Source organism: Pongo pygmaeus, chromosome 19, assembly GCF_028885625.2.
Source record: "Pongo pygmaeus isolate AG05252 chromosome 19, NHGRI_mPonPyg2-v2.0_pri, whole genome shotgun sequence".
Classification (NCBI taxonomy): domain Eukaryota; kingdom Metazoa; phylum Chordata; class Mammalia; order Primates; family Hominidae; genus Pongo; species Pongo pygmaeus.
In genome coordinates, this window is record NC_072392.2 from 80,817,333 (window position 1) to 80,842,035 (window position 24,703).

The window sequence follows — 24,703 nt, forward strand, 5'->3', positions numbered from 1 at the left end:
TTGTAGAGACGGGGTCTTGCTACATTGCCCAGGCAGATCTGAAACTTATGGGCTCAAGCAATCCTCCTGCCTTGGCCTCCCGGGTGCTGAGATTACAGGTGTGAGCCACTGCACCCAGCTGTGATTTTATTAAGTATATGTTTCAGTGGCATTAAGTACTTTCACAGTGTTGTGCAACTGACATCACTACATCACTGTTCATCTCCAGAACTATATTACGATTAGTGCACTACTGTACTGGTTTTGATATTCTAGTATCTTTTTTTTTTTTTTTTTTTTTTTTTGGAGACATTGTCTCACTCTGACACCCAGGCTAGAGTGCAGCAGTGCAGTCTCGGCTCACTGCAACCTCCCACTCCAGAGCTCAAGTGTACTCCCAAAGTGCTGGGATTACAGGTGTGTACCACCATACCTGGCTAATTTTTGTATTTTTTTTTATAGTGACAGGGTTTCATCACGTTGCCCAGGCTGGTCTCGAACTCTTGGGCTCAAGTAATCACACCTTGGCTTCCCAAAATGTTGGAGTTACAGGCATGAGCCACTGCACCTGGCTTCTAGTATCTTATTTGTATTTTTTAATCTGTGTTTATAAATAGGATTGGCCCATAGTCACCTTTTATATGCAAGGAGCTTTGTCAAAATTTGATGTCATAATTATCCTAGCTCCTTAGATAGAGTTGTGAAGTCTCTTTTTTTCCATGCTCTGGAACCCTTTTCATCACTTGGGAATTGTGGCTCCTTGAAAGTTTGTTAGAGTTGACTCATAAAAATTTCTTGGGCAGGACAGACTCTGTGGCTCATGTGTATAATCCCAGCACTCTGGGAGCCGAGGCAGGAGGATCACTTGAGCCCAGGAGTTTGAAACCAACCTGGGCAACATAGCAAGACCATGCCTCTACAAAGAAAGAAAAGAAAAATCGCCTGGGAGATGTTGAGTTAGTGGAAAACATTTGGCTGTGTTTTCAATTTCTTCTACAACTATTGATATATTCAGATTTTCTCTCCCTTCTTAAGTCAGTTTTGGTAATTTAATTTTTCTAGGAAATCTATTTCATTTAGATTTTTTTTCTTTTTTAATAGAGACAAGGTTTCACTGTGCTGCCTAAGCTGGTCTCAAACTCCTAGCCTGAAGTGATCTTCACCCCTCAGTCTTCCAAAGTGCTAGGATTACAGCCACCATGCTTGGCCTAGATTTTTAAAAAATATTTTCCACATCTTAGTTACTTCTCTGTTCTTGTAAAATTTTTATTTTTGTGTTTCTTGATTGATAGGCTAGAGATTAGTCAGTGTTGTTATTAATTTTTTTTCCTAAGAATCAACTTTTTTGTTGATCAAAACTATTTGGTTAGTTTTCTATTTCATTAATGTCTGCTTTCATTCCTTCTTTCTGCTTTCTTCATTTTTATTTATGTTCATTCTTAAGTCAATGCTTAGTTTATTTTCTTTGTAATTTTTTATTGTAAAAAGATAGATATAAAATTTACCATCTTAACCATTTTTAAGTGTGTAGTTCAGTAAAGTACATTCACACTTTTGTGAAATAGATCTCAAACTTTTTCTCATCTTCCAAAACTGAAACTCTGTAGCCATTAACCAACTTTCGTTTCCCCCTCTTCCTCGTCCTTGGATCCATTTTACTTTCTGTTACTCCGAATTTGACTATTTTTAGATTTCTTACAGAAGTGGAATCATACTACGTCTTTTTATAATCAGCTTATTTTACTTAGCATAATGTCCTCAAGGTTCATCTATGCTATAGCATGTGACAGGATTGCCTTCCTTTTTAAGGTCACTTAATATTTTATTGTATGTACCACATTTTGTTTATCCTCCTCTGTCGATGGACTCTTGGGTTGCTTCCATCTCTCGCCTACTGTGTGTAGTGCTGTTGTTTTTGTTTTTGTTTTGTTTGTTTGTTTGTTTTGAGATAGAGTCTCACTCCGTTGCCCAGGCTGGAGTGCAGTGGTGCAATGTCGGCTCACTGCAACCTCCATCTCCCCAGTTCAAGTGATTCTCCTGCCTCAGCCTCTTCCAGTAGCTAGGATTACAGGTGTGCACCACCACGCCCAGCTAATTTTTTTGTATTTTTAGTAGAGACGGGATTTCACTGTGTCGGCCAGGCTAGTCTCGAACTCCTGACCTCAAATGATCCGCCCACCTCTGCCTCCCAAAGTGCTGGGATTATAGGCACGTGCCACCGCACCCAGCCTATAGTGCTGTTTTGAATTTGGGTGTCCAGTTATCTCTGTGAGACTCTGCTTTCAATTCTTTTGGATATATACCTAGAAGTGTATATAATTTTAAATCATCAAAATTGGTTCTTGGTGCCTCCCAGTTACTTTTAGTAATTTGATCATCCTATTTTTTCCTAATGTGTTTCTTCAAACATTTTATTTCTTTTTCTCTTGAGACGGAGTCTCACTGTGTCGTCCAGGCTGTAGTGTAATGGCATGATCTCGGCTCACTGCTGCAACCTCTGCCTCCCAGGTTCAAGTGATTCTCCTGGCTCAGCCTCCCGAGTAGCTGGGATTACAGGCGCCCGCCCCCACACCCGGATAATTTTTGTATTTTTTTAGTAGAGATGGGGTTTTACTACGTTGGCCAGGCTGGTCTCAAATTCCTGACCTCGTGATCTGCCCGCCTCGGCCTCCCAAAGTGCTGGGATTACAGGTGTGAGCCACCACGCTCAGCCCCACACATTTTATTTCTGAAATCTAAATATTTCTTACAGTGATGTGTGCATTTAATGTAGTTTTTCTTTTGCTGTTCTCTACTCTCCAAAATCCTTTCTTAAGTCAGTGTCTTGGATTTAGAAGTACACTGTAGTAGTTAGAGAAAATTATGCTTGAAAATAGCATTGGTGCTCTTATAAATTGGGTGGTATTTAATGTTTTTTTCTTTTTTTTTTTTTTTTTTTTGATATGGAATCTCGCTCTGTCACCCAGGCTGGAGAGCGCAGTGGCGCTATCTCGGCTCACTGCAACCTCCACCTCCTGGGTTTACGCCATTCTCCTGCCTCAGCCTCCCGAGTAGCTGGGACTACAGGTGCCCGCCACCATGCCCGGCTAATTTTTTGTATATTTTTTAGTAGAGACAGGGTTTCACCATGTTAGTCAGGATGGTCTCGATCTCCCAACCTCATGATCCACCTGCCTCGGCCTCCCAAAGTGCTGGGATTACAGGTGCGAGCCACCGCACCCGGCTTATTTAATGTTTTTAAAAATTATTTGAAATGGTTTTCTACTGTGAAGCCATAATGGTATTCATGATTGTGGATGGACTGAAGATTCTTTAAAAAAAGAAGTTCAAAAGTTTCCATTTTTGGCAGGGCATGGCCTCTACTGCCTCTAACCCAATACTTTGAGAGGCCAAGGTGGGAAGATTACTTGAGGCCAGGAGTTCAAAAACAGCCTGGCAAACACATTGAGGCCCTGTCTAGATAAAAAAATAAAAATAAAAAATATTGCAATTTTTGTGAAATAAGATATTACGTCTGAAGTGAGTGGTTTTTATACTTTAAACATACTGGTTTTAATTTGGTATAAATGATGGAAGTTTCTCTATTTTATAAGCAGCTCTCTCTACATGCAGTGCTTACCCAGAGAAACTTAGGTTTAGATAGATCTGTAAAGTAGTGATCACCCTATTTATGGACTGTTTTCTGCACTTGTTGCCTTCATCTATTTGTATGTTTGTGGAAATTAGCAGATGGGTGATAACAGTGTTGAAACTGAAGTAGTAAGCTTTTAATCTAAACTTTACAAACTAAGAAAAACTATTCTAAAGGAGCTGTGCAATAAATTCTTTTGTGTGGAGGGAAATCTTCAATTGAATTGAAAGATTACTTTATCAAATTATGATTTACACCCAGCTTCCTCAAAAATCCATGTTACCTTTTTCACTGTGCTATAGCAAGGACTACCTAGCTGATGCAGGACTTGCTGGCAGTGGTGGCCATTGGGGAAAGCCGGTTCCTGCCTCTGGACAGTGCTGGAGAAGTGACTTGGTGTGACTAACTTCAGCCATTTTTGGGATTAGAAACCGCTTTTCGGCCAGGCGCAGTGGTTCACGCCTGTAATCCCAGCACTTTGGGAGACCGAGGCGGGCGGATCACCTGAGGTCAGGAGACCAATCTGACCAACATGGTGAAACCCCATCTCTACTAAAAATACAAAAATTAGCCGGGCGTGATGGTGCATGCCTGTAATCCCAGCTACTCAGGAAGCTGAGGCAGGAGAATCACTTGAACCCGAGAGACAGAGGTTGCAGTGAGCCGAGATCGCACTCCAGCCTGGGCGACAGAGCAAGACTCCGTCTCAAAAACAACAACAACAACAACAACAAAACCACTTTTTATTTACCCAGCATACAGAGATGGGACTAAAGGCAGGGCTGTTTTTTGTTCTTGTTTCTCTTTTTATTTTAATAAACAGTATGCCAAATTACAGGGTTATTTTGTAAACAATCATACCAAAGAAGTATATTGTGAGGGGTTATTTTCTCCAAGAGGCAGGCAGTGTGTGTCCCTGGAATTTCAGAAGTGGCAGGATGTTTGAAGCTTGTAAAGTCCCAGTGTCAACTGAAGGACAAGAGACAACCTAAGGGAGACGGGTCCCAGACGGGAATAGATGGTGTCCAGAAAGAGAATGGTTGGGAAATGATTCTGAAGGCAGGGGCTATCTTTCTGTTTGTGGTGTTGGCCTGGTGTTATGTTCTAAACCCCTTGGTGCCAGTGTGTCTGGAGACTTCTAAATTATCTAATCACAAGTTTCAAGAAGATGGTTGCAACACTGATATAAATATGTGATGTATTTAATAATGTATTTTGGACTTTGATTGTGTTATATGTTAAATTAAAGCTTCACATCAGTTACCTGTAACTTTTCTTAACATTTACCCAGTATATAATTTATTCTCTTTATAGGCATTTGATCTAACAGAGCAAAGATACGTAGCTGTGAAAATTCACCAGTTAAATAAAAACTGGAGAGATGAGAAAAAGGAGAATTACCACAAGTAAGTGATACTTGAGTGTCTGACTTTTTAAAATTAGATAATACCTGTAGTTTGAGCATTATGCTACAAGCTTTACATGCATTGTTGTTGGTTTTGTTTTATGTAATCTTCATAACTGCCCTAAGAGAATAAATACATTCTCAGTGTTATGACGAGGAAACTGATGCTTACAGAATTGGAGTAACAGGAAGTGGCTGAGCTGGTATTTAAATCCAGACTTTCCTTAATCCAAAGCCCTAGGTACTCTTAACCTTCCCTTCCTTTGTGGCTAGAAATAGCTGTAGTAAATAAAGCCTTAGAAATCATTGTTGCTGGCCGGGCATGGTGGCTCACGCCTGTAATCCCAGCACTTTGGGAGGCTGAGGCAGGCAGATCACGAAGTCAGGAGATCAAGACCATCCTGGCTAACGCGGTGAAACCCTGTCTCTACTAAAAATACAAAAAATTAGTTGGGCGTGGTGGCAGGCACCTGTAGTCCCCGCTACTCGGGAGGCTGAGGTAGCAGAATGGCATGAACCTGGGAGGCAGATCTTGCAGTGAGCCGAGATCACGTCACTGCACTGCAGCCTGGGTGACGGTGCGAGTGTGAGACTCCATCTTAAAAAAAAAAAAAAAAAAAAAAAAAAAATCATCGTTGCTTGTCTATAGAAGCTAGACCCTAGGGAGCTGCTGGTGGGCTGTTTCTGCTACTTCAGTCATTTCCTTCTAGAAGAGACTGGGGGCACCTGGTGTGTCTTGGTGGCACCTGTTTGACTTGTTCAGCCTCTCTGTGCTATGTTCTCCTCCCTGTCACAGTTTGCCCATCTCAAAGTTCTTGGTCTTCAGGGTCCTGCTTTCTGTGCTTGCTTTTCTATAGAATAGTACTAGTGGCAGCCTTCATCTGTACTTGGGGTGTGGGGTAGAGAGGGAGGGCTTCTTTAAAATGAATTGTTATTATATGCACAGCTGTGAATTGCTTTGTTCCACTAATGTCAAGTTTTGCCTATATCCCCCCAAGCTTCTGAACATTGGAGTTCGTGGCTCATTTGCTTTAGAGGCTATGCAGACTTAATTTGCTATTAGGTTCCCCACTGGGCTTAGTTTTGTTTCCTTGTTGTTGGTACAAGTATTGAATCAGACAAGTCCTGCCCTTGAAAGGAGGGGACAGGCTTTTTTGACAAAACAAACACCTCCTTTCTATAAAAGCAGTCTTGGTTTTTTTTGGTGTTTTTTGTTTGTTTGTTTGTTTTATAAATAATAATTTGGAAGGGGAAAAACAGTGGTCTTTGAAGTAGCTCTTTAGTTGGCTTCTAGCTTGGTCCAAGGCAACTCTTGCTCTATACCTCTTGTTCATCAGGGACCCAGAAGTTCTTCCTGTTCTAGACAGATGGGCAGTGGTGCTCAGCACTGGAGAAGGGAAGGTTCCTGCTACATTAAGAGCAACAGGGCTTAGCAGAGGGAGAAGGGATGACCTGTGGCACCCTGCGTGTGTTTCTTAGGTGACAGGCAGCTGCAGTCCAGATGCTCCTGAGGAGCAGTTACATTATTATAAGAACATTCCAGTCACTTGATATGTAGGGATGAGTGGCACACAGTAGTGAGTGCCAGGAGCACTTCAGAGAAGGAAAGCACATGTTGTTCTGACCAGTTATAAATGAGCAATGCCCCTACTGTATTGAGACCCTAAGAATGCCTAAGGGTGTTGGACCAGTACATGCTTCTCTGTAAAAATGCCCTGTAGGGACCAACCTTGGTTAACCTCGAGAACATAGTTCCTGTGCTGAGACGTGTATGTATTTTGCCTAGTCTCAGTATCCAGGTTTCTGGCTGACCTTGCAGAGAGCTCTAGTGTTGGATACCACAGCAACTGCAGGTGGGCGTTCTGCTCATCTAGCCTTTTGAAACAGTGAGGAGTGGAAGCCGGGCCTTGTCCCTCCTTCAAACAGTTGGCAAGCACTCTGAGGCATGGTGGGTATGGATTGGGTGTTTTCTCACATATGTCTCTACCAGACAGAATCAGAGAGCATGTGAAGGGGATGGTCCTATTTGTCTAAGTTCTTTCCATTCAAGTTCCAGGCTGGCATTGGTGCCTTTCTACTCTGTTTCCTCATCAGAGGGGGGATCATAGTGCCTGAGCTCATCTGAGGAGGGGGCATTTCCCATTTGGCAGACACCTTGGGGAGAGGGTGTGTGAGTTCTTGTGACCTCCATTCTTGCTTGGACAGCTGGGGGGAGTTCTTTTTTGTTGTTTTGTTTCGTTTTCCAATCAGGAAGCAGCACTGAGGAGACAATTCTTAAGTACCTCCACCTTTCTTTTGAAAGAATTGGCTTTCTAAGTGATATGAAATCATACTCATGCATTTCAGGCTATAGAAAATGGCAAATTGACAAAATGTCATTAACTGCTTTGAACTAAAAGGAGACTTACATCAAGCACACAACGGACATTGATGAGTGCTTTAAAAATTCAGTATTAAACTAAAAAGTAGTACACTTCAGTGTTGTGACATATAAAATATGAAAGTGCTATAACCCTGCTAGTAAGGTCTGTTAATTGCTTTTCCTTTCATGGGGATGACTTCCCAGTCCCATCTGGAATCAAGACATTTATTCTGGTAAAAAAGAAGGCAGATTTCAAAAGAAAATAAAAGGTGTTTGTTTTGTTGTATTTTGAATTTTGTTCTGTCACTTCATTCCTCTCCTCCTGCTACCATAAGCAAACAAAAAGTAAACTGATTGTATTTTACTTTTATATTATAAAAACAAATTTTATTAAAAAATTTTATTTTAAAAATTTAGTATTACGACTGACTGCTTTAACTCCCTCAATATGTTATTACATATTAAAAATTCTACAGTAGGAAAAATTTCACATAAAATTATTTGCAGAAGTAATTTGTATCGGAGTTAGTATGCTTTTGTATGATACTCTGTTCTAATTTTTTAAAGATAAAAGTAAGCATTTTGAAAAATCTAAATATATATTAACTTAGAGTAAAAGACATTTTGGTAGATGAGTTTCTTCCAGTTTCTCATTAAAGTCTCTGTAGTGCCTGGATCTCTTGGATTGTAAGTTGAAAGTTGAACATGGCTCAGTCATTGCCTTGCTGATGAAGTAAGAGATGCAGTTTTAGAGCTGGGCACAGGTTCGGCAACACTCTACAAATTCCTTAATTGGCGAGGACTTCGAATGACATTTTGATTCTGAAATTTTTGCCGCCTTTTGTTTCCTGTGTTTTCTGTACCTCAACAAGAGAAATTGGTTTCTGCTGTAAAATGCACAAAATCAAGAAGTTAAAACAAAAGGGTAGAGCGCTATACATTTATAGCATGCTAGAGTGAAAAATAACTTAGAACAGTGATCTGTTTAGTCCTTAGATTTTTAAACTTTTTTTTTGTTTGTTTTTTGATTTTTTGAGACAGAGTCTCACTTTGTCGCCCAGACTGGAGTGCAGTGGCGCGATCTCCACTCACTGCAAGCTCCACCTCCCGGGTTCACGCCATTCTCCTGCCTCAGCCTCCCGAGTAGCTGGGACTACATGTGCCTGCCACCAAGCCTGGCTAACTTTTTTGTATTTTTAGTAGAGACAGGGTTTCACCGTGTTAGCCAGGATGGTCTCTATCTCCTGACCTCGTGATCCACCCGCCTCAGCCTCCCAAAGTGCTGGGATTACAGGCGTGAGCCACCGTGCCTGGCCTTTAACCTTTTTTTTTTTTTTTAAAAAAAAAAACAAAAAAACAAAAAACAGCAGCACCGGCTGGGCACGGTGGCTCACGCCTGTAATCCCAGCACTTTGGGAGGCGGAGGTGGGTGGATTGCCTGAGGTCAGGAGTTCAAGACCAGCCTGACCAACATGGTGAAACCCCGTCTCTACTAAAAATACAAAAAAAGTTAGCCAGGCGTGGTGGCAGGCACATGTAGTCCCAGCTACTCGGGAAGCCGAGGAAGGAGAATTGCTTGAACCCAGGAGGCAGAGGTTGTGGTGAGCCAAGATCACACCACTGTATGTACTCCAGCCTGGGCGACAGAGCGAGACTCCGTCTCAAAAACAAAAACAGCAGCACCCTTATTTTATCAAATGCAATATTACAAGGAATCTTGATGTATTTAAAAATGCAAGTGTGCTGGCAGAAAGGGGACTGATGATTCTGTGACTCTGCAGTTGCAGAAGCTCCGTGTAGGAGATTATTTGGACATAGCGATTACCCCTCTTAATCAGGTGCCACCTCCTTCAGGGCACATGAGATCATATTAAATTCTTTTTGAGATAGGGTCTCACTGTGTTGCCCAGGCTGGTCTTTAACTCCTGGGCTCAAGCAGTCTTCCTACTTCAGCCCGCCAAAGTGCTGGGATTACAGGCATGAGCCACCACACCCAACAAGATGGTATTAAATTCTCTTTACTGTTTCTTGAATGTATTTTTTAGTCAGTTTTGTAAAATAAAAATGTACATACTTTTTCCTCTCCTGCTTATTGCCCTTAAGCCTTTAAATTCTAAACAAATTGTAATGCATCCTATTTAGGAGCTAGATTTGGTGATGTGCTATTGTATGATTACTAATAGAAAATCTGGGCAGGGCATAGTGGTCCATACCTGTGATCCCAGCACTTTGGGAGGCCGAGGTGGGTGGATCATGAGGTCAGGAGTTTGAGACCAGCCTGGCCAATATGGTGAAACCCGGTCTCTACTAAAAATACAAAATTAGCTGGGCATGGTGGCATGCACCTGTAATCCCACCTACTTGGGAGGCTGAGGCAGAAGAATCGCTTGAACCCAGGAGGCGGAGGTTGCAGTGAGCCAAGATGGCACCACTGCACCCCAGCCTGGGTGACAGAGCAAGACTGTCTTAAAAAAAGAAAAGAAAAAGAAAATCTGTATGTTTCTAGCCCTTCTGTAAAATATGAAGAAAAGTGCTCTTAGCACTCTGTGTAAAACTGTACTGTTAAATATATGTAATTAAAAAAAAAAAAAAAGTGTGGAGCTACTTTGGAATTGAGGGTTGGGGAGGCCAAAGCTACATTTGCTGAGTGTCTGCAGCAAGCTCACTTCAAAACATCCAGTCCTGTGATGCCGAAACTGAAGCTCAGAGAGGTGGAGCCACAGAGCCACAGCAAGGAGCCAGGCCTCTGTGTTCCCAGGGCAGTGTGTGTTCTAACACCACTCTGCCTCAGTGCTGGCAAGTCGTTTTTTGGAAAAACGTAAAGATGATGAAATGAAGTATCAGGGGAGGCAAAATGGCCAAAAGTGGCAGCTTGAAAACTAAGCCCCAATAGTTTCCATTGGGGAAAAATATATGTAATTACTTTTAGATTCCTATTTCTCCCCTTCCCCACTTCCCTTAATTTTTTCCTCAGCTTTTCTTTAGTTGAGTGCTTTCTTTGTATGTTTGGTATACTGGAGTTTACCAGTTTCTGAAACATCACTGTTTTTTAGTTTCATTTTACCGTACTACGGAAAGTGTGTCTTTTCCAACTAGCCTTATAACAAAATGTCCTAAGCCAAATAGTGCTGAATTACTTAAAATATCAGTTACTGTCTTTGTAAATAAGAACTACATTTTCTTTTTTTTTTTTCCAAGACGGAGTTTCGCTCTTGTTGCCCAGGCTGGAGTGCAATGGCGCAATCTCAGCTCACCATAGCCTCCGCCTCCTGGGTTCAAGTGATTCCTCTGCCTCAGCCTCTTGAGTAGCTGGGATTACAGGCATGCACCACCACCCCGGCTAATTTTGTATTTTTTTTTAGTAGAGACAGGGTTTCTCCATGTTGGTCAGGCTGGTCTTGAACTCCCGACTTCAGGTGATCTGCCCACCTCAGCCTCCCAAAGTGCTGGGATTACAGGCATGAGCCACTGCGCCCGGCCAGAGCTACATTCTTAAAATAGTATTGGTAATTATATTGTGTAAGCATATTCTGTTCTTCTAAAATTCAGAATATGAATATGTCAGACTATACAGTATACTTTTGTTCCTTATGAAATGATTTTAAACTAGAAAAGTACCTTAAAAATGCTAATCATATTAGTCATATGTTGCTTAACAATGGGGCTACATTTTGCGAAATTTATCATTAGGTGATTTTGTTGTTGTGCAAACATCACAGAGTGTACTTAATGTAAGCTTAGATGGTATAGCCTACTACATACCTAGGCTGTATGGTATAGCCCATTGCTCCTAGGCTACACACCTGTATAGCATGTTACTGTACTGAATACTGTAGGCCAGTGGTTTCCAACCTTTTTGGCACCAGTGACCGGTTTTGTGGAAGACAGTTTTTCCATGGACCGGGGTCAGGGGGAGATGGTTTCAGGATGATTCAAGCACATTACATTTCTGGTGTACTTTATTTCTATTAGTATTACATTGTAGTATATACTGAATTAATTACACAGCTTACCATAATGTAGCATCAGTGGGAGCCCTGAGCTTGCTTTCCTGCAGTTGAACGGTCCCATCTGGTGGTCATGGGAGACAGTGATAGATCATCAGGCATTAGGTTCTCGTAAGGAGCACACAATCTAGATCCCTGGTGTGCGTAGTTCACAGTAGGGTTTGCACTCCTATGAGAATCTATGCCACTGCTGATCTGACAGGACGTGGAGCTCAGGCGGTCGTGCAAGCTATGGGGAGCAGCTGTAAACACAGATGAAGCTTCGCTCACTCACCCACTGCTCAACTCCTGCTGTGTGGCCCAGTTCCTAACAAGGCACGGACCTGTACTGTGTTGGGGACCCCTGCTATAGGCAGTTGTGTTACTAATTGTGTATCTAAGCATATCTAAGCAAAGAAAAGGTACAGTAAATATACAGTATAAAAATGGTACACCTGTACCATTAATAGAATTTGCAAAACTGGAAGTTGCTCTGGGTGAGTCAGAGTCTAGGATACTGTTGTACACTGCTGTAGACTTTATAAACACTGTACACAGAGGCTATACTACGTTTATTAAAAAATTTTTCTTCAAGTATAAATTAACCTTCACTTACTGTAACCTTTTTGCTGTAGAAACTGCCTTTTTTTAAAAACTTTTCGACTCTCATAATAACACTTAGCTTAAAAAAATCACATTGTACAGTTGTATGAAAATATTTTCTTTCCTTGTATCCTTATTCTATAAGCTTTTTTCTGTTAAAATTTTTTTTTATTTTTAAACATTTTTTGTTAAGAACTAAGGCATTAGCCTAGGCTTGCACAGGGTCAGGACCATCAATATCACTTTATTCCATCTCCATCTTGTCCCACTGGAAGCTCTTCAGGGACAATAACATGCATGAAGCTTTCACCCCCATGATAACAATGCCTTCTCCTGGGATACCCCCTGAAGGACCCGCCTGAGGCCGTTTTATAGTTAATTTTTTTTTTTTTAAATAAGTGGAAGTGGTACACTCTAAAATTTTTTTTATTTTTTTGAGATGGAGTCTCGCTCTGTCGCTCAGGCTGGAGTGCAGTGGTGTTATCTCAGCTTACTTCAGCCTCTGCCTCCTGGGTTCAAGCGTCTCTCCTGCCCCCAGCCTCCCAAGTAGCTGGGATTACGGGTGCACACCACCGCTCCCTGCTGCTTTTTGTATATTTAGTAGAGACGCAGTTTCTCCATGGTGGCCAGGCTGGCCTCAAACTCCTGACCTCAAGTGATCCGCCTGCCTCAGCCTCCCAAAGTGCTGGGATTACAGCCGTTAGCCACCGCCCCTGGTCTCTAAAATTTAAATAATTAAAAAGTACAGTGCAGGCCAGGTGTCGTGGCTCATGCCTGTAATCCCAGCACTTTGGGAGGCCATGGCAGGCGGATCACTTGAAGTCAGGAGTTCAAGATCAACCTGGCCACATGGTGAAACCCCGTCTCTACTAAACATACAGAAATTAGCTGGGCGTGCTGGGATGTGCCTGTAATCCCAGCTAGTTTGGAGGCTGAGGCAGGAGAATCGCTTGAACCCGGAAGGCAAAGGCCACAGTGATCACGCCACTGCACTCCAGCCTTGGCAACAGAGTGAGACTCCATCTCAGAAACAAACAAAAAAAGTGCAGTACAGTAAGCCCTCACTTAATAGCAGTGATAGGTTCTTGGAAACTGCAACTTTAAGGGAAACAAGCTGTAACAAAACCAATTTTACCATAGGCTAATTGACATAAACAAGAGTTAAGTTCCTGTGGCATATTCCTGGTCACAAAAACATTACCCAGCTTCTAAATAAAGACTAAAACACTTCTAATACTAAACGTTGAAATATATGTGAGCTTTATATACATTTAAGAAAGATTAATAGAAACAAGGTAACATTTACCCACTCATTCCCCACTCAGGGTTGAGGTTGGCCAGAGCCTGTATCAGCAGCTCAGGGGCAAGGTGGGAGCCACCTTAGACAGGATGCCATTCCATTGCAGGGCGGTTGTATGCACACACACACACACACACACACCATGTGAGTATGCCAGTGAACCCAAAACATGTGCCTTTGGGATGTGGGAGGAAAGCAGAATAACCTGAGAAAACCCACACAGATAGGGGAAGAACACACAGACTCCACATGGACAGTGGTGCCGACCTGGAATTGATTTTTTTTTTTGAGACGGAGTCTAACTTTATCACCCAGGCTAGGGTGCCATGGCGCAGTCTCGCCTCACTGCAACCTCCGCCTTCCAGGTTCAAGTGATTCTCCTGCTTCAGCCTCTTGAGTAGTGGGGATTACAGGTGGCCACCACCACGGTCAGCTAATTTTTGTATTTTTAGTAGAGATGGGGTTTCACCATGTTGGGTCAAGCTGGTCTCGAACTCCTGACCTCAGGTGATCCACCGATCTCAGGTGATCCACCCGTCTTGGCCTCCCAAAGTCCTGGGATTACAGGCGTGAGCTACCGTACCTGGCCTTTTTTTTTTTTTTTAATCAGTATTATAACAAAATGATGTTATTTAAGGGCCTGCTGTATAGTAAACACATAAACCAATAATGTATTCGTTTGTTGTCATTATCAGGTGTTATAACTGTAGATAATTGTATGTGCTAGACTTTAATATGGCTGGCAGCACAGTAGGTTTGTTTACACCAGCATCACCACAAGCACGAGTAATGCATTGTGTGGTGACATCATGACTGCTGGGTCACCAGGTGATGGGAATTTTTCAGCTCTGTTGTACTTTTTTTTTTTTCTTCCTCAGTTCATGGGAAGCTCTGTTATACTCTTATGGGACCCCTGTCATATGTGTGGCTTAGCATCATTGACCAAAGGGTTGTTATGCAGTGGATGACTGTATCAGATTTGCCATTCTAAGAAAACTGGGGTTCCATAATTTGACATTTCATATTTTATTAGAATAAAGTAAAGCTAATAGCACTTAAATTGTTTTTGTAAGAAGAAGGATTTAAAAACAAAAAATACAAAGTACTGCTAATTGATTTATATAACAGATAATCCTTTAACCTAAGGGGTTTATATGCTAAAAATGACCCCTTTGATGTTACCCCAGCATATATACATTTACAGATATGATGTATCAGCTTTAGAGGAGGGGGGAGAATAACCGTCCTTGTTATTTTAAAATCTATGATACTTGAGTATAAGTGGAAAAGAGGTGTGATTATCATAGAATGAACTTGAAAGGGATGAAAAGGGTTGACATCCATTCACTTAACAAATATTTGAGCACCTGTTATTTTATTTTATTTTATTTTATTTTATTTTATTTTATTTTATTTTTGGAGATGGAGTCTCGCTCTGTTGCCAGGCTGGAGTGCAGTGGCGTGAACTCAGCTCACTGCAACCTCCAACTCCTGGGTTCAAGTGACTCCTGCCTCAGCCTCCCGAGTAGCTGGGACCACAGTGGCGCACCACTACGCCCAGCTAAGTTTTGTATTTTTAGTAGAGACAGGGTTTCTCCATGTTGACCAGGATGGTCTCCATCTCTTGACCTCGTGATCCACCCGCCGCGGCCTCCCAAAGTGCTGGGATTACAGGCGTGAGCCACTGCGCCCAACCAGAGCACCTATTATTTTCTCAATGGCTTGGTAGATTCCAGTGGAGAAAATAGGATAAGCAAAGAGAAAAGTCAGATGAGGGACCAGATGGACCTGAATGGAATTAACATGTGGAGACAATAGAGAATGATTGAATATTTAGGAGGATCTTTGAAGAGTTCTAAAAGGCAGGCCAATATACCTTCTTGTTAATTTTCCCTTTTGTTTACAGGCATGCATGTAGGGAATACCGGATTCATAAAGAACTGGATCATCCCAGAATAGTTAAGCTGTATGATTACTTTTCACTGGATACTGACTCGTAAGTGCTGTGCCGTTTTACCTTAACAGTTATATTATTTTCTTGCAATGCTGATTGTTCATGGAATAGAGCTGAACTCTGGGTCCAGGACATACCCTCTGAGGGAACCAAATATATTAATTTGTGGACAAATGATCAAACATAAATTCAGATTTGGATCAGCAAGAAACCTCTAGGCCAAAGGACATGTGCACTTGTGTGCCAATAAATGTTTAACAGCCAGCTTGGTATGAAGAGAGACAGGGCTAATTTATAGTGTTTGCCAGTTTCTGTGGTGTAGATATTCCTCCTGTGTCTAATTTTGATGTACCACCTGTTTATTTTTGTTTTTTTTAAACATCTTAATTATAATTCACATACTGTATGATTCACACATGTAAAATATACAGTTTAGTGGTTTGTAGCATATTCATAGATACATGCAACCACCAGAGCCAATTTTAGAATTTTTTCACCACCTCAAAAGAAACCCCATCATACCTTTTACTACTATTCATCTATTCCACCATTCCATCCCTCTGCCCTAGCCCTAATCTGTCTGTTTTATCTCTATAGATTTCCTATTCTGGACTCTCATATGCATGGAATCATATAGTATGTGGACTTTTATTACCGGCTTCTTTCACTTAGCATGGTGTTGTCAAGTTTCATCCTTGTAGCATGTGTCAGTACTTCATTCCTTTTTATGGCAAAATAATATTTCATTGTGTGGATATACCACATTTTGTTTATAACGGTTTGATAACCAGCTCACAAAATTCTTGAAAATTTAAGTCAGCTCTTGGAAACTGGCATGAGTTGGTGCCAGCATGCCACTGACATGCACTAGTGAGTGTAGACTGTTCAAGAGTTTCTGCTCACCCCAGAGACTCTTATGAACATTGACAGACCTTTTTAAAAAGTACTAGCCGTGTGATTTTATCCTAGACTGAGATAAGAAATGTGGCACTAATGAAGATAAGGCTCAGTGCTACATGTTGAAATACAGGCTCATAGGCTTATAGGATATTAGAATAGGAAGGGATCTCAGAGTCCAGCCTTTTCATTTTATAGGTGGATTTTGAGGACCAGAGAAGTTTAAATAACTTGTCTGAGATAGTTAATAATTGTGGGCATTGCTATATTTTGTTACTTGGTATAGGTAAGCTCCTGTGCCTCTGGGTTTATCCAGCAGTTTAGCTGGATATATCTCAGCATTTGGAAATGTTTCTCTGTAGAAGTCTGAACTGAATCAGAATATACCCTAGGTCTAGACTTCAGGTTCCCTCAGCCTCCCAGGGTAATTCTAGGAGTTTTGGTCTGTTCTAGCCAACAGTCTCAGAGATGGCTGTGCAGACAGCTGCCTGACATTTAGAAATAACCCCAAAGAGGATTATAATTCCCTTTGGAAACATGACCTGGGCCATTCTCTCAGGGATTTCTTCTTCTCATTTGGGTAGCCCTGGCACTGAGCTTAGCCATGTGTGTTTCACGTGGAGTGGAATTTTTTTAAAAAGATCTAGTTAGAGGGCAGGATTGGGAAACAAGGGGCAGGGCATGACATTACTGTTTTGCTTTGAGTAAATTTCTTGAATACTAGGTAGAGCCCCCCCTCTCTGAACTATTAAGTTCAACAACTATTTCAAAGATAAATATCAGGCTCAAATTATCTGCTGTTTTGAATTGTATACACACTTTTAACTAATGTGAGAAATTGAATTGGTTCTATACTATTCTTGAGTTGATTACTTTGTTCTTCCTATTGTATGTATGATGAATTTTCACCAAAAATAAGTCAGACCATGATTTTTAGAACATCTTCTGAGAATTGTTTGTGTATTAAAAGTGAGGCTTTCTTTTCTTTTCTTTCTTTTTTTTGGGTTGTTTTCCTTTTTTTTTTTGAGATGGAGTCTTACTCTGTTGCCCAGGCTGGAGTGCAGTGGTGCAATCTTGGCTCACTGCAACCTCCACCTCCCAGGTTCAAGCGATTCTTCTACCTCCCACGTAGCTAGGATTACAGATGCACGCCACCATGCCTGGCTAATTTTTGTATTTTTAGTAGAGACAGGGTTTCACCATGCTGGGCAGGCTGGTCTTGAACTCCTGACCTTGTGATCCGCCCGCCTGGGCCTCCCAAAGTCCTGGCATTACAGGCTTGAGCCACCGCGCCCAGCTGAAAGTGAAGCTTTATTTTCAACTTGCATTTGGGTCAAAGAATCATTCCATTGAGCATGAGTCTATATTTCAGATTTCAGAATCTCAGATCAGAGGAATCTATAAATTTCAGACATTTCTTTTTTTAATTTTATTTTATTTGAGATGGAGTCTTGCTCTGTTGCCCAGGCAGTAGTGCAGTGGCATGATCTTGGCTCACTGCAACCTCCACCTCATGGGTTCAAGCAATTCTCCTGCCTCAGCCTCCCAAGTAGCTGGGATTACAGGCATGCACCACCATACCTGGCCAATTTTTTGTATTTTTAGTAGAGACAGTTTCACTATGTTGGCCAGGCTGGTCTCAAACTCCTGGCCTCAAGTGATCCACCCATCTCTGCCTCCCAAATTGCTGGGATTACAGCAGACATTTGTTTTCACATAGGGTGCTAGCATGCCCTGCTATGTTTCGTAAGATACATAAGATATTGTTCAAGTTTGTGGAGTCCACAGGACCATGTGTGTCCATATTCAATTGCAGTGCTTTATGAAGGCCTCAAATTGCTCAGTGGCCCATAGTGCTAGTCCTGAGCCTGTTTGCTCTCAGTTCTGTTCCTCGCCCTTTTGCTGCTCTGTATCTTCGGGGGGTTAGCCCTTGTAGGCTGTGTTTATCAGGCCCATGTGTCCATTGGTGTTCTGCTGGTTTCAGCCAATGGGAAGGCAGAAATGGGAGGGGGTCTCCACCTCCCCTCCCTCCCCGCAATTCTAGTTTCCCCTGGTGACCCTGGGTTCTGGTTTCACTATCTCCTCCCTTCTGGCCTGCTTGCCTGAGGGTGCTAATGGCTTCCTGCTGTAGATGATCTCTAGGGTGCCTCACTGACCAGTTTGTCTTCTCAGCTCTTCCATCATCTGTATGATCACTTCCCTGAATTAAAGTCTCTCTGTTTTAAATGTTCAGGTGGTTTTTTTTTCCAGGCTAAACCCTGACTGATACACCCACATTGTCACAAGTTAGAAAACTTCAAAACGTATTCATCCCTCAGGGATATTCAAACAGTTCAGGACACCTTACTTCAGAGTATAATGCCTTGGAAGATAGACACATGACCTGTGATGCCACCAATGGCATATGGTTTTATGTTTGGGTCTGTATGACATATTGACATAAGGGAAGGAAGAGAACCCACATACATTTGTTAGAACCATAGATACTATACTTTACAAGCTCTTTTACACCTTGTGTTTAAGAGAAATTATAGTGCAGTATTGTGCCAAGCTGTCAGAAGATGTAGTATGCAGTCAGTTTTTGGGACGTGGGCAGACTCTAGATTCTTCCTCATTGCCAGCACTCAGGGCTATGTAAAATGTTTGCAGTACGAATTGTGTACCTAGCTGAAATTGTGCCACTGCACTCCAACCTAGGCAGCAGAGTGAGACGGAGTCTCAAAAAAAAGAAGAGAGAATTGTGTACTTGATCACATTCTGGTTGTTTAGACGTGGATGTGTGGCATGGGTGTGTAAAGGAGCCCCTTCCAAGAAGATACCTAGCTTAAATACATTATAGTTCTTATCAGTATTCTTATAGTCTAGACTCAAGAAGAGGTCTGCCATGGGTGAACTTGAGCACAACAGATTCCAACATTGAAGGTGTGGAAACTCTTCAAGAGAATAAGCAGTTTCTTACTAGAAACCCCTCAGCTAATACTGAATAAACAATTGAAGAGTATTTTAAGGAACAAAGAAGAAAGGAGTGAGAAGCTGATGACGTGAAGTTTTCACGTGGGACTGATTTAGGTAGTCTTAATCTGCTTGCTCTTATTCCATGGTTAAATGTTGGTTTATTTGTCTTTAGGTTTTGTACAGTATTAGAATACTGTGAGGGAAATGATCTGGACTTCTACCTGAAACAGCACAAATTAATGTCGGAGAAAGAGGCCCGGTCCATTATCATGCAGATTGTGAATGCTTTAAAGTACTTAAATGAAATAAAACCTCCCATCATACACTATGACCTCAAACCAGGTATGTCTAACTTTTAGGAGACAGTGTTAGTGGGTTTTCTTTGGTCTTATAAGTGACTTTTAATTTGATAAAGTTAGAGAATTTCACAGCAGCCAAGAAAGGCTAATAACATCTGACTTTTGATTGCCTGGGTAGGTGTGGGAAAAAAGAGTCCTGGCCAAGCAGCACTGGGTTAGGAGGGTGTGTTGGATTAAATACTCTGGAGAAACAATACCTTTATCTTTGGAGCCAGGGCAGTTCATGATGTAAGTCTCATTAAGAAAGAACTGTTCCAGCAAGTTCAGTTTTGTTTTTTTCCCATGACTCCTACTACATAACAGTCCCTCTGCTTCAGGTCTCTTTGATAAGAGCCCCCAAATTAATAACTTATTTTTACTTATATGCCTCCCATTTCAATAAATTTCAAGCAGAATTTTTCATCTTTTTGTATGGTTATTATCTAGCTTTGATGTTCATCAGCAAAGAGTACAGGGCAGCTAGAGTCCTTACCTCTATTTTTTATTGTTATCTTCAGCTGTGTTTTAGAAATCTGCATAGTTCTATAGACAACTCTAACAGCTTAGCTTGGGCATTAGGAAGATGGTCCACATTTACCTTCTGGTGTTGCAAAATTGTAAACTTTGCTTTACTCTTCTGGTAGATGCATATTGCATCTCATTGACTATTCTCTAATGTTCTAATACAATTCAGATGACTAAAACATTAATTATGATGAAGAAATTTTTTAAAAGATGGCTATTTTGTGAATGAATTTTCCATAACTGAATTCAACACTTTCCTGCAATGGGAGCTGTAGGTGGTGCTGTGGTGCTAGCTTTGGTTTCCTTACATGTTTTCTTTGATTCCTCCCCCACACCCCAAGTGCTGTTCTAAACAGGGTAGTTTAGAGATCCTCACTGAAAGTTCAGATGAAAGTTTCCCGTCAGTTTTGACCAAGTGAACAAGGATATTTTACTTTGGCCAGTTATTTTTATTTCCAGAGCTCATCATAGTGGTGGTTTTGGCACATTAAGCAGGTGATTCTTGGAAAATAGAAGTTTCAGCAGATGCTGAGGACTCTCCCTGACTATCCAGAGTCCAGATTGCTTGATTCCCAGGATTTGGATGTTTGATTTTGCAAGAGTTTGAGTTCAGTTGTCGCCTTCTTATCTGCTATTACTTTGGGTTTTTCTCTTAATCAGTAAGTCTCTGCTTATTCATGAAGGTTTTTATTTTTTAGGTAATATTCTTTTAGTAAATGGTACAGCGTGTGGAGAGATAAAAATTACAGATTTTGGTCTTTCGAAGATCATGGATGATGATAGCTACAATTCAGTGGATGGCATGGAGCTAACATCACAAGGTGCTGGTACTTATTGGTAGGTATCCAGGAGCTCTGCCAGGTTGGCTATAGAGATGTGGCTCTGCTATGCTGAAGTGTTGATAATGAATTAATTGCTGTATGCTATCTGCTAGGCAAAAATGCTATAAACCAAAGCAGACTTTCTCCCCAAATCATTACTGTCTTTTCAGCAGTTTGACTCTTGGTATTTACATTAATTTGTCTTAATTTTTCTTTCCTTTCTTGAAAACCCTTAAGAAGGAGAGCTTACATATGTCCAGGTATTTGAAATGTATGTTTTTGTACAGAGTTGGCCTTGCAAGTCAGTAGAGAACAAGGTTGCTCATGTGGTGTATATAAAGAATGGCCCCAAAATCTTTCCGTCCAAATACAGGTCTCTCTTTATGGGTTAATGGGGTCTCTCTTCATGGGTTAATGGGATAAGGGATTTGTCTCAAGAGTTGCCTGAGGATGTTGGACTGTAGGGAGTTACGAAGATCAGGATGAAACATAACTATAGCGCATATGAAATCTATACAGGAAAAAGTGACTACAATTTACCAGAAGTTTATCCATGTCTGTTAGCCATGATCTAAAAGTTTTTGAGGCACATTTCTTCACATCTCTTGTCACCTGTCTTCCCCTAGCCACCCCCACCCAAGCTAGCTCTGCCTGCCAGTTTTATGCTTCTATTTCTGCCTACTATTACCTTTGGCCATTAGAACCATAAAAGATACCTGAAACTCAGGCCTTTAACTCTGTGGTTGTAAAAGTGTGTTAATAAAGCTTCCTCTTCCGTTTTGAGGTGGTCACATAAGCCACATATTGGTGTATATAAAGAATGGCCCCCAATTTTTTTTTTAGTCGAAATACAAGTCTCTCTTCATGGCTTAATGGGATGAGGGATTTGCTTCTAGAGTTGCAAGAGAAGGCTCTATAGCACCAACGGAGGGGCAACACATGTTATTTGTACCCTAGGGAAGGTGGTCAAATCACTTTATCTTTGGAACTGGAGGGTCCTAGGCCTTAGCAGAGAGTACTGACTGTCTGGGAATCAGAGGTAGAGGAGGAAGCAGAGGGGCATGGCGTTCACAACACAGCATCAGCCCTGTGCTCATCGTGAAGCCTGCCAGTAACACCATGGACACAATGCCCCGGTTTCTGTTGCTCCTTCTGCTTGTGGAAATGGTACCTGTAGTAAAAAGTCAGTCCCTAAATTAAAACTTTGAAATTATAGATTTAAAATAGAAGCTACATTTACAATGTTTATTCACTGTGGTGGTTATTGTGGGCTAGTGTTCCTGTCACTAAGTGATACAAAAATATCTGCTGCTGAAAATTCTGGAAACAGGTCTATACCTCTGCTATATAAATTCATTGGAATTTGGATTTGAGCTTTGTGTTTGATCTTTTTTTTTTTTAAGGCACAGTTTTTTCGCATTTAAAATAGTTACTGCTGTAGTTGCTTACCTACAAAAATTCAGTGATTAGAATTTAAATAAAAATTATGCGATGCTAGGGATTTTGCTTCAAAGTAGTCTGTTGGGAGAAATGGTGGAGATTGGCCACATGTTGATAATTCTTGAAGCTGGATGGTGCTTACTTAGGGGGTCATTTTACTGTTCTTTCTACTTTAGATTATAGTTGAGATTTTTAATAATTTAAGACAGGGCTTCTGAGAAGATTAAGTGTTACAGGTTTCTATGAAGGTTTGAAGAGTCTCCAAATTGGTAGAAATACTGTCGTAATCACTATCCTCAGTATGTCAGATAAAAATAATCCTGAAGGGTATAACAAATTATAAGTAACTATTTGCAGTATTTACTGGTTACAGAATTCTTCTACGTGGAATACTTCTTTTATTTATTTATTTATTTATTTATTTATTTATTTATTTATTTGAGACAGAGTTTCACTCTTGTTGCCCGGGCTGGAGTGCAATGGTGTGATCTCAACTCACTGCAGCCTCCGCCTCCTGAGTTCAAGCGATTCTTCTGCCTCAGTCTCCCAAGTAGCTGGGTTTGCAGGCACCCGCCACCATGCCCAGCTAATTTTTTTGTATTTTTAGTAGAGACGGGGTTTCACCATGTTGGCCAGGCTAGTCTTGAACTCCTGATGTCAGGTGATCCACCCGCCTCGGCCTCCCAAAGTGCTGGGAATATAGGCGTGAGCCACCACGCCTGGCTGAATACTTATTTTAAAGAAGTGACCCATAGACTATGCCTTGAGAATAATTGTTTTTTTGTATGGGGATTTTGATTGTGATGGAATATGCAACTATATATATATATTTTTAGCACAGTTTAGTATCATAGAGCTGTCTTTTACTCTCCTCTCAAAATCCTTGATAGTAAGTTAGAATGCTTATTATTTTCAGTATTATTTGGATGAAGAATTAATTTCATTCACTTACAGGTGGAGAAACTGAGACCTAGAAAGGGATTTGCCAGACATGTACAATCAAGTGACAGGGCTTTTTATATTCTAAAAATCTTGCTAGCCAGGTGTGGTGGCTCATGCCTGTAATCCCAGCACTTTGGGAGGCCAAGGCGGGCGGATCATGAGGTCAAGAGATCGAGACCGTCCTGGCCAACATGGTGAAACCCCGTGTATACTAAAAATAAAAAAATTAGCTGGGCGTGGTGATGCACGCCTGTAATCCCATTTATTCGGAGGTTGCAGTGAGCTGAGGTCGCACCACTACACTCCAGCCTGGCAATGGAGCGACACTCTGTCTCAAAAAAAAAAAAAACTTGCTAACTTATTTTTCTGCATTTGGATGAGTTCAACAACTCCTATTCTTCCCTGCCACTGCCATAAAAAAGTTATAAATACATTTAAATTGTCATTTTAGAATTAAGGTTATACTTATCCAAGATCATATTTAAGTTATGTATATTAAAAAATCAAGAACTGGCCGGGTACAGTGGCTCACGCCTGTAATCCCAGCACTTTGGGAGGCTGAGGTGGGTGGATCACGAGGTCAGGAAATCGAGACCATCCTGGCTAACACGGTGAAACTCTATCTCTACTAAAAATACAAAAAATTAGCCCAGCGTGGTGGCACATGCCTGTATTCCCAGCTACTTGGGTGGCTGAGGCAGGAGAATCGCTTGAACCTGGGAGGCAGAGGTTGCAGTGAGCCGAGATCATGAGTGAAGTGGGACTAGTGAGAATATTTACCACTCTTAGGAAATTGAGAACTGTATTTTGATGCCCTATAGGGACATTACTGCCTCCCTAAGTTAGAGTGTCTTTTCTTACTTTGAGATGGGGGTCTCACTCTGTTGCTGGAGTGCAGTGACATGATCTTGGCTCACTGCAGTCAACCTCCCCCAGGCTCAGGTGATCCTCCCACCTCAGCTTCCCAAGTAGCTGGAGCTACAGGGCTGTGCTACCAGGCCCAGCTAATTTTTGTATTTTTAGTAGAGATAGGGTTTCGCCATGCTGCCCAGGCTGGTCTCGAATTCTTGAGTTCAAGCGATCTGCTGGCCTTGTCCTCCCAAAGTGCTGGGATTACCACACCCTGCCTAGAGTGTCTTTTCATTGACTCTCCATATAGATCTAAGTTGACTGTTAAAATTCATATATTTTGGCCAGGTGTGGTGGGTCACACCTATAATCCCAGCACTTTAGGAGGTCGAGGTGGGAGGATCACTTGAGTCCAGGAGTTTGAGACCAGCCTGGGCAACACAGTGAGACCCCACCGCTACAAATTTTTTTAAAAAACTACCCAGGCATGGTGGTGCCTGCCTTTAATCCCAGCTACTTAGGCGGCTGAGGTGGGGGAACCACCTGAGCTCGGGAGGTTGAGGCTGTAGCAAGCCGTGATCACGCCACTGTACTCAGCCTGGGTGACAGAGCAAGACCCTGTCTCAAAAAAAAAAAAAAAAAAAAAAAGATATTTCTATTTTCAACAAGATATTTTATTTTGTCTTTTTGTACATGTCTTAAACTTATATGATCAT

The 24,703-nt window shown here is 41.5% G+C and overlaps 1 protein-coding gene across 6 annotated transcripts in view; it reads left to right on the top strand.

Moving 5' to 3' along the window:
- The window catches only part of TLK2 (tousled like kinase 2), a 135,731-nt gene that overhangs the window by 103,435 nt on the left and 7,593 nt on the right, over positions 1-24,703 (top strand). For all 6 annotated transcript variants that reach the window (XM_054458909.2, XM_054458915.2, XM_054458910.2 and 3 more), the window contains 4 exons: positions 4,925-5,016; positions 15,173-15,262; positions 19,245-19,414; positions 20,634-20,772. In XM_054458909.2, the coding sequence (XP_054314884.2) occupies positions 4,925-5,016; positions 15,173-15,262; positions 19,245-19,414; positions 20,634-20,772 (491 nt within the window). The remainder of the gene's footprint in view (positions 1-4,924; positions 5,017-15,172; positions 15,263-19,244; positions 19,415-20,633; positions 20,773-24,703) is intronic.